General features: G+C 50.1%; 2 protein-coding genes across 3 annotated transcripts; one reads left to right on the forward strand and one right to left on the reverse strand.

Annotated features, from left to right (window-relative positions):
- Positions 1 to 599: 599 nt before the first annotated feature.
- FDXACB1 (ferredoxin-fold anticodon binding domain containing 1) lies at positions 600 to 5262 on the reverse strand. 2 transcript variants are annotated; one of them, XR_011905713.1, is made up of 6 exons: positions 5059 to 5262; positions 4322 to 4478; positions 3670 to 3873; positions 2905 to 3063; positions 920 to 2188; positions 600 to 791 (listed from the first exon to the last, which is right to left on the reverse strand). XR_011905713.1 is itself a non-coding variant. In XM_072354974.1 (5 exons), the coding sequence occupies exons 1-5, from the start codon at positions 5222 to 5224 to the stop codon at positions 1012 to 1014; spliced, it is 1863 nt and encodes a 620-aa protein (XP_072211075.1). In that variant the 5' UTR covers positions 5225 to 5262; the 3' UTR covers positions 602 to 1011. The 2 variants fall into 2 exon arrangements, 1 of the variants encoding a protein (XP_072211075.1); XM_072354974.1 differs by having other exon boundaries at positions 602 to 2188.
- Positions 5263 to 6634: 1372 nt separating this feature from the next.
- Positions 6635 to 8216, forward strand: CFAP68 (cilia and flagella associated protein 68). Its single transcript, XM_072354648.1, has 3 exons — positions 6635 to 6835; positions 7273 to 7339; positions 8023 to 8216. Exons 1-3 carry the CDS (start codon positions 6635 to 6637, stop codon positions 8214 to 8216), a joined length of 462 nt encoding a protein of 153 aa, XP_072210749.1.
- Positions 8217 to 9558: the final 1342 nt, after the last annotated feature.

Consider the following 9558-nt stretch of genomic DNA (forward strand, 5'->3'; position numbering starts at 1 on the left):
TGCACTCCATCCTATCATCTGTCACTGGCAGAGATGCTGAACAGCACCGGTCCCAAGATGGACCCCAGGGGACACCACTCATCACCGGCCTCCACCTGGACATGGAGCCACTGACAGCAGCCCTCTGGCTGTGACCATCCAAACCTTCTCCTTATCCACTGAATAGTCCAGCCTTCAAATCCATCTCTCTCCAATGTGGAGATAAGGATGTGGTGCAGGACTGTGTCAAAGGCACAGCTCCATGTAGATGACAACAGTTGCCCTCCCTTTGCCCATCGATGCCATCACTCCATCACAGAAGGCCACCGGATGGGTAAGATGTACTCTGCCCTTGGTGAAGCTGTGCTGCTTGTCTCAGATCACCCCATCATCTCCATGTACTTTAACATCTCTTCCAGGAAGATCCACTTCATGATTTTCCCAGACACAGAGGTGAGACTCCCTGGCCTGTAGTTCCCCCAGATCTTCCTTTCTCCCTTTCTTAAAATGGGGGTGATGTTTCCCTTTTTTCCAGTCAATTATCAACTTTCCCTATCAAAGAAAGACTCTCCTTTAAGAAACAAGCTTTCATTAAACACACACACACACACACACACACTTACATACAGCATGTCAGTGTCCAGTTTTTATTTTCCAATTATTTACAATGTATGCAGATGCTGAACCCCACCTTTGTAGGAGGCACTGCAACACCACACAGTACTGCGAGATGCAGCCACGTTCTGCAGCCAGCAGCACCACACAGCCCTACCGCAGGGCCATACAGAGCTCTGTCCCAGCAGCACACAGCCCTACCGCAGGGCCATACAGAGCTCTGCCCCAGCAGCACACAGCCCTACTGCAGGGCCATGCAGAGCTCTGCCCCAGCAGCACACAGCCCTACCGCAGGGCCATGCAGAGCTCTGTCCCAGCAGCACACAGCCCTACCGCAGGGCCATGCAGAGCTCTGCCCCAGCAGCACACAGCCCTACCGCAGGGCCATGCAGAGCTCTGCCCCAGCAGCACACAGCCCTACCGCAGGGTCACACGCAGCCGCTGAGAGATTTCCTCCCTGAAGCGCAGCTGCATGGCTGCCACCTCCCCGTGGCCCAGCGCCCTGTCACAGCTCTGGAAGGTGAGCCGGCAGCACAGGCTGTTCCGACCAGTCCCCGGCTGCTGGAAGGTATCGAGTAAATGGATGGATGCCACTGCTTCACCTGACACTTCTCTGGCAATGGTGTGAAAAGCAACATCATCAAACTGTTCCTCATCAGGAAGCCAGAAGCTGACATCGTGCACGTAAGAAGGTGGGTAGAGAGAGAAGCTCCTGAAAATCCGTAGCTCTCCTGCAGGGAACTGACGGAGGAAGCGTGAGTCTGATGTCCAGAGCATGCGCCAGTCATCTATGGCACAGATGAGCATGGCCACAAGGTCCAGATTCAGTGAAGCAGAGACAACAACCAAATCACGGCCTGCTGGCTCATACGGAGCTGTCCTCACTGCACCCACACAAGATCCCTTCTCAGAGCAGTCCCAAGTACCTGCCTCCACGCAGAGGAAGAACTGAACTTCACCAAGCTTAGATTCAAAAGCAGCAAAGTCACTGAGCTCGGCTGTTGCCAAGCTTGTTGCTTCCTGCAGACTGAAGGTCAACTTATGATCAGAAATGGTCTGGTGAAAAGAATGTATGCTGGTTTTAATTTTGTCCACTACCATCTGTATAAAGCTGTTCTCCGAACCTCTGTTAACTGCACACACAAGAAGCATCTCATGAAAAACAGGCACAGAGTAAGGAGAGACACGGCACTTCCTGAAAACTGGGCCAGAAAAAACGTAAAGTGTCCCCGGGACAAAGGATGTACTTTTTATTATGGCCTGAGCATAAGGCAGAAGGGAAGGTCTAAGATAACACTGTTCTGGAGTTTGACATCCCTCTTGTACATTTTTATCTGTGTCCTCATGAAAATCAACATGGGAAAATAAAACCGCCTTTGCCCGCCCACTGGCCATTTCTTCAGCACCGGGAGTCTCCTCTGGGCTCAGAAGGATCCAAAAGATGTTTGAGTGACAAGCGGCACTGAGGTGACCTCGGAGGAGCAGAGAAAGGCAGCAGTCAATGCTCTGCAGTCGGAAGGCTTGGCTGAGCGCTGCAGTGAGCTTCTCCTTTATTGTCCGTACCGGATGATTTGAATTTCGCTCGAGGAAACCCCTGTGAAAAACAAAAATGCAAATTACAGACAAACCAGACAGACCTCCCTGCAGTGCTCTCCTGTCATAATCTGAGCACAGCAATCTACCCAAAGCAGTATCAGACATTAAGCTTGCTTCCAGCAACTAGTCAAGTCCTTCACCAGGGGCACAGCAGCCACTAACATGCTGTCAGGATGCTGGCTACATCTCTAGGCTGCAACCTCACATTACAGGCACTTTTGCTTGTGGAAAGGAATGGAACTTAACTGTCAGCACCACCAAGCTTCCAGTGATCAATGGCATTACCAAGCTATGGAAACCAGTCAGTTTTTCCAACCCCTGCACAGTCTCCAAGGCAGACAGCAGGGCATGTAGGAGATGAGTAGTCTTTACCCTAGCTAGCCTTGGGATTGTAGTAGCAGCAGACACAAAGTCAGCTCCTCATTTCTTCCAAGGTACAGTAAAACAGATCAAAAGGTTTCATTATCTGTGTGAGCAAGCATACAGTAGTGTAGACTCAACCACAGAGTTCCTTTTTTCTTCCATAGACGTTTTTTTAAGTAGGCCATAACCATAACCAACATGAAGCAGACTTCAAGAAATGGGAAAGAGAATTCTGCACAGGGAAAAGGAGAGAATATGGAACAGTTCCATTTTATCAGAGGCCCATCCTGGTCATTCCCACTGAGAGTACGTGTGTGTTAAAGCCAAACGGATACCAGCTGTATAACTTACCTGTTAATTTTATCCACAAGTACTTGTGGTACTTGAAAAGAAATTCTTTGTCTTTCCAGTTGTATCTCACAGATGAGAGGTTTGCAATACAGAAGTGGTGAGCTTCGTGTAAAAACGTGACTTAAAGCACCCTCTATACAGAAAGATTTATCTTGACTCCTGGCAATACATAAAAGCACAGCAAAATCATTGACTCTTTCCTAGCCTTAATGTGACATAGGGGAGGGTGACAAAGATAATTCACCCTAATACTAACACAACTCTTGCTGAATAACCGATCTTGTTAGACAACAAAAATGAAACTTAGCTTTTTATGGACAGATGGTCCAATACTGAACCAACCTGCACAAATAATGTTTGGTCTGCATCTTGCTCTGAGTGACTTGTTCTACCTGGCTCTGCAGTTGAACTGCAATTAACTGATTGCTGGAGGTCCCTGCCAACATCAGCCATGCTGTGGCTGTCTCATCAGACACATATACCCCAGTCCCCACGTTGTCTTTAGGCTAAGTTTGACTTTTGCTCTGAAATAGACCATTTTGACCTTTAAAATTCTAAGATAACTTTATCTTTTAAAGTGCACTTTCTCAAGAAGCTCGCATTTCCTTCTGGGCTATTCTGCTTACAGGCAAAGATGAACTGCAGCTGTTTTAGGGAAATTAAATAGTTTCCCTCCCCAATAAACAACATACTAAAAGATCATATGAGTGTGACAGGCATGATGTACGGACATGTATCTTCTCAGATTTGCCACCCCGCAGGTACCTGTACCCCGTACATTCATAGCCATGGGCAGTCTCTGCTTGGAAGGGATGAACATCACTCAGGATGAAGCCGGCTCCCGCTGCCACTGCCACCACCTGCCAGCTGTTGTGCCATTCTCTCTTGGGCTGATCAGCAGGTGTGCCACCCTGCCCCCTGCAGAGAGCCACGCGGACCTCTCCATCCTGCGTCAGCACTTCTGCACAGCTGGAAAGGAAGCAGGCAACAAGAGGCATTGTGTTAGCACACCCAGAAATCATGCAACACCTGCAAGGAGCTGCAGCGGTGCTAGGAAGATATATTGCCTTGCAAGGCTGTAGAGAGGTGGGTGTCAGCCTCTGTTCCTACCTAAGAGCAACAACATGAAAGATGATGGCCTCAAGTTGCACCACCGGAGGCTCAGGTTGTATATTAGGAAACATTTCTTCTCCAAGAGTGGTCAGGTAGTGGCACAGGCTGCCCAGGGGGGTGGTGAGCCACTGTGTCTGCAGGTGTTCAGGAAATGTGGAGATGTGATGTTTAGGGATACAATCACTGGGCAGCATTGGCAGTAAGTGTGTGGTTGGACTATATGATCTCAGGGGTCTTCTCCAACCTTCACAATTGCTGTGATCTCAGCAGTCAGTGAGCACAGGACTGACTCTGCTCGACTCACCTATGGAAGAAGCGTGAGAGCAGCTCTCTGTTCTTCACCACCCCAGCCTTCCTCCCACAGTGAGGGAAGTTGAAATAAATGCAGTCAAATTCTCTTTTTGCTAGTAAAAAATGTTCCTTCAGCTTGGTGCAGTCCACAGAAAACATAACTTCAGCTCCTTCAAAAGTAAACAAAAACCCTGAGTCTCGTTATGAAATAAGGGCAGCAATTAAAGCTCTCATTTCAGTATACAAAGGAGGGCTGCAAGGAAGAAGGGGACCAACTCTGTATTGGGGTCTGTGTGATGGGAGAAGGGGAAATGGCTTCAGACTACAAGAGGGGAGACTGAGACTGGAGATAAGGAAGAAGGTTTGGCACTGAGGGCGGTGAGGCAGTGGCACAGGTTGCCCAGAGAGGCGGTGGTGCCCCGTCCCTGCACACAGCCAAGGTCAGGCTGGACGGGGCTGTGAGCGCTGCTGGAGCCGTGGGTGTCCCTGTGCACTGCACGGAGCGGCACCGGGCGGCCTTTCAGGTCCCTTCCAACTCAGACCATTCTAGGGTTGGCCCACATTAGAGCCCATCCAAGCTCTTGCCACCCACGTGTCAGGAAAGCGGGCGACCCCACGCTCCCTTTGCTCCCCGCACAGCTCCACTAACGGGTCCTTCAGCCGCTCCGCCCGCGGGCGCTCATTCCCGGACAGCCCCACGCCGAGCGGCTCACGGGACCCGCGAGGCTCCGCAGCGCGGCGCCCACCCACCCCTGTCCCGCAGTCTCCGGATGCTGTCCGCCGCCCGGCCCCGCGCCGCCACCTCCTCCTCTGTCTCGTAGCACGTGGCCACCACGCGGCTCCCGGCGGCCTCGCAGAGCGCGGCGGCGAACGAGAAGTTGCCCTCGCCCAGCAGCAACACGCGCCGCTCCGCCATCGCTCCGCTCTGCGATGGCTGCGCTTCCGCCCGGCGCCGCCCGGTGACGCCGCGCTCTGTGTCGGGAGGGAGGCGGCAGGGGGCGGTGCGGGGCTCAGCCGGGAAGGTGGCGCTGGTCCGAGCGTAGGTGCTCTGTGGGTGGGTGAATGAATTCCTCTGTATCTAAGGGGGCTGAGTTACCTCGTGGTTGTACGTGAAGCTGAGAAATGCTGTTTTAGGATCCTTCTTTAGGAGAGTAAATCCTTGCTGTACCACCCAGACAGCTGTGTTGCATCTGGAATGAATGCAGTCCTGTGATGCCGTTGGCTGTGGTGGTGAATGGCTCAATGTCCAGATGGAGATGGGTGGCAAGTGGTGTCCTTCGGGGGTCAGTGCTGGGACCCGTGATCTGTAACATCATCATTGGTGACACTGACAGTGGGACCGGGTGCACCCTCAGCAGTTTGCTGATGACCCCAAGCTGTGTGATGCCCTTGATGCACCTGAGGGACAGGATGGCATCCAGAGAGACCCAGACAGGCTGAGCTCTGGCCCCAGGGGAACCTCAGGAGGTGCAATAAAGCCAAGTGCAAGGTCTGCACCTGGGTCATGGCAGCAGCCACTGTCAGGACAAGCTGGGGGATGTAAGGACAGAGCACAGCCCTGCCGAAAAGGGCCGGGGGTACTGGTGGGTGGCAGCTGGACATGAGGCAGCAGTGTGCCCTCGCAGCACAGAAAGCCAAGCGGAGCCCGGGCTGCACCCAGAGCAGTGCGGGCAGCAGGGCAGGGAGGTGCTCCTGCCCCTCTGCTGTGCTGTGACAGCTTACCTGGAGCACTGCGTCCACAGGGGGATCCTCAGGGCAGGAGAGACGTGGAGCTGTTGGAGGGACACAGAAATGGGGCCAGGGATGGAAGCCCTCCCTGCGAGGACAGGCTGAGAGCTGGGGCTGTGCAGCATGGAGAGCTGAGAGAGGCCTGTGAGTATCTAAAGGGGCTGTGAGAAGGAAGGGGACCGACTCTGTAGTGGGGTCTGTGTGATGGGAGAAGGGGAAATGGCTTCAGACTACAAGAGGGGAGACTGAGACTGGAGATAAGGAAGAAGGTTTGGCACTGAGGGCGGTGAGGCACTGGCACAGGTTGCCCAGAGAGGCGGTGGTGCCCCGTCCCTGCACACAGCCAAGGTCAGGCTGTTGGGGCTGTGAGCACTGCTGGAGCTGTGGGTGTCCCTGTGCACTGCAGGGGAACTGGAGGAGCTTTAAGAGTCCCTACCAACTCAAACAGTTCTAGGATTGTGTGCTTCCGTCACAGCCAGAGAGGTGTGGTCCCTGCCAGGTTACCAGGGAAGTGTAAGTGTGACATTCTGTGCTGCTAGGTGTGGATTAAGCCCGAACTGCTCACTGCTGCGCTCTGTACCCAGATCAACTCCAGACCATGTTCAACTTTGCCAGTGGCCCTTTAAAGCATGCGACTGGCTATGGGGAGGTGTGGACAGAAGCCGACAAGTTCTCCCAGTATGGCTGGAGATGCACCACCAATGAAAATGATTATTCACACAAAGTACTTATAGGGAACTGGAATGAAGAGCGCTACATCATCGAGAACTTCGCACAACCCAAACCACTTCCTTCCCAAGTACGTGCTGGGCCTTTCATGGATGTAGCAAATCTCAGCTGAGATATTCCTCGGTCACTGAATTTGTCACATACACAGGGCATTATCCATTCCATCAGCTTTGAATATCACAGAGGTGGGCCTGCCATGAATAGCTCCCTTTCTGCTGCCCTGCTCCTGCTCTTTTCTATTGGATTTTCAAAATGCAAAGCCAATCCCTTTCCTCTGCTGGGCATTCTACAATAGTTCTACTGCAGGGCAGAAGCTGTGAGAAGTGCTTCTTCATTTCTTCTCAGCCTTCAGATGGTGAAAGAAGTCACCCAAGCTTTGTGATCTTACCTCAGGCAGACTTTAAAGTAGGGGTGTGATTGCAGATACTTTGATCCTCCTGTAACATACAAAATGCTGAAGTTTTTAGTTTATATTTGGCAGTGTTAAATGTGAATTTTTCTTTCCAGTACGCTCACTGCTTTGAAACAACGTACTCTTCGGATTACAACAAGGACAAGGATCAGAGAACAAGAAGTATGTGTGCAGAATTGAAACAAAACCTGTTTGTTCTGTCGCAGCGTTAAGGAGGATCTGCTGTATGACTTTGCCCAGAGATGACAGACTGTTGTTTTCTCGCTGTTGAGCTGTATTCCTGCACCATTGTAGAACGGATCTTCTGAGTCTTTCAGCTCGCATTTCATGTGTTCTTGCCTAGCTGCCCTCATCACAATTATTCCTGGGAAGTTTACATTGAAAAGTCCCATTTCTTGTTTCTCAGTTTGAGCTTTTGTGGAAGAAATGGGCCTGTGGGTGTTGGTTGGCACTCGGCTGAACGTGAGCCAGCAGTGTGCCCAGGTGGTATAAGAAGGCCAACAGCATCCTGGTTGTGTCAGCAGCAGTGCAGCCAGCAGGAGGTGGCTTTTCTTCTCTGAGTGGTTGGGTGCTGGCACAGGCTGCCCTGCTACGTGGTGGAGTCATTGCCTCTGGAGGTGTTCGAGGGAAGGGTCGATATAGTACTGAGGGACATGTTTTAGTGGGGAAATACTGGTGGTAGGTGGAGGGTTGGACTACATCATCTTAGAGGCCTTTTCTAACCTTAATGATTCTGTGATTCTAACAAATTCCTGTTCTGTAGAAAAGATTCCCCCATTTACACTTGTTGGAAATCTTACTATTTTCGATGTTCTTTCTCAAGTTGGCTTTGTTTTTTCTTTCAGGATTTGAACAAGAACCTCACTGGTTTCCATGCCACCAGCCTAAGTTGGAACCTCCTTTGTTCAAATCAACTGCCCAGTCCTGCTACACAAGGGACTACAAGCCTCTGCTTAGCAACTGCTCATGTCCAGCACTCAGAGAAGGAACAAAAAGGATGCAGAAACAGCAACAGGTGAAGGGAATCTGCAGACAATGACTTCAGGATAACAGGAGGCCTGTCTGCTAGCAGTGCTGCAAAGACATCCCTCAAACCAAAACAACCTGTCCTGCATTAAAGCCAGATATAGCATCTTGTGAAATATGTTGCTCCTGCTTTCTCAGTTGTATTGTTTGTAATTAGCCTGAGAGTTTCTGTCATGCTTCACCTTGTCACTGAAACTCAACACCTTCTCTGGTAGAACTTTTTAAACTAGAGCTTGGCATTCAGATGGGGTCTGGTGTATTTGACAATGATCCCACATCACTGAGTGCCCATTGTATTCCTTTCACTTAAAGCCACAGAAGAAGTTTGCTTGCTGAGTTTATCTGAGATTTTAACCGATCTCTTCTAATTTTTGTCTTAGCAGATATAAGGGATGTAGAAAATGGGTCATAGTATCATAGAATCATTAAGGTCAGAAAAGACCTTTTCAGATCATCCAGTCCAACCGTTCACTGCCTGCTGTGCTCGTCAGTGCCACATCTACCCCTTCCTTAAACACCTCCAGGCATGCTGACTTCACCCCTTCCTGGACAGTCTGTTCCAATACCTCATCAGTGATAGCTGAGTACAATGACCTGTGCAATATATCTGTTGCATTTCTTCTCTTTTTCGGGAATTATAGAAATTGTTCCAGTAATACAGACTTCCCTTTCTGCATGTATCTCTTTGAAGAGAGGTGCTAAGCAGATTCTGACACACAAGAAGGACTTGGTATTGTTTTGCACCACTCAAAAGCATTAGCATAAATCAGATGAATATTGTAGACTTCAGATGCTATTTATTGTTTGAAGGGCACAGACAACATAGTTTCAGCGTGATGTGGTTTGCACCATGAGAGCAGGACATTTTTCTTCTCTCTGGATGTATCTGTGTTTACTGCAGCTATGCAGTTGTCATCTGCGACCGCTCCCAAGTGATTGCAGCACTTGAATGCTTTTGTGTGGCATGAATCATTCTAGAAATACAAGATACAGCTGTTCCCTGTTCAGTTTTTATCTGACACCCACACTTTGAATAGGTTTTGATTGTCATGAAATTGTCATTCCAGCATAATCTCCACTGGAGAAACTTTTCTATTGCTTGTGGAACACCCAGAAATCCTCAGAAAACACTGAAAGGCTCATGCAGTTAGATGTTTGCAAAACATTAGAGTAAATGAAGTTACACCAGTAAAGTATTTTTGAACACTGAGACAAGCTCTCCTGGGCACACCTGCCACTCAAGCTGTGAGCAAGAATGATGCCAGGTATGTTTCCCTACACAGCAAACTTACATGGCTTTCTTGAGCCAACACTTCCCTTGTCTCAGGTGCTCCAAACCAAAAAATACAGAGTGC

Source organism: Excalfactoria chinensis, chromosome 21 (assembly GCF_039878825.1).
Source record: "Excalfactoria chinensis isolate bCotChi1 chromosome 21, bCotChi1.hap2, whole genome shotgun sequence".
NCBI lineage: Eukaryota > Metazoa > Chordata > Aves > Galliformes > Phasianidae > Excalfactoria > Excalfactoria chinensis.

Coding starts and splice junctions, on each gene's coding strand:
- FDXACB1 (XM_072354974.1), bottom strand. CDS start 5,224: ATGGCGGAGCGGCGCGTGTTGCTGCTGGGCGAGGGCAACTTCTCGTTC. Junction 4,479..5,058: donor CCGGAGACTGCGGGACAGGG/GTGGGTGGGCGC, acceptor TTACTTTTGAAG/GAGCTGAAGTTATGTTTTCT. Junction 3,064..3,669: donor TATGAATGTACGGGGTACAG/GTACCTGCGGGG, acceptor ATGTATTGCCAG/GAGTCAAGATAAATCTTTCT.
- CFAP68 (XM_072354648.1), top strand. CDS start 6,635: ATGTTCAACTTTGCCAGTGGCCCTTTAAAGCATGCGACTGGCTATGGG. Junction 6,836..7,272: donor CCAAACCACTTCCTTCCCAA/GTACGTGCTGGG, acceptor TTTTCTTTCCAG/TACGCTCACTGCTTTGAAAC. Junction 7,340..8,022: donor CAAGGATCAGAGAACAAGAA/GTATGTGTGCAG, acceptor TTTTTCTTTCAG/GATTTGAACAAGAACCTCAC.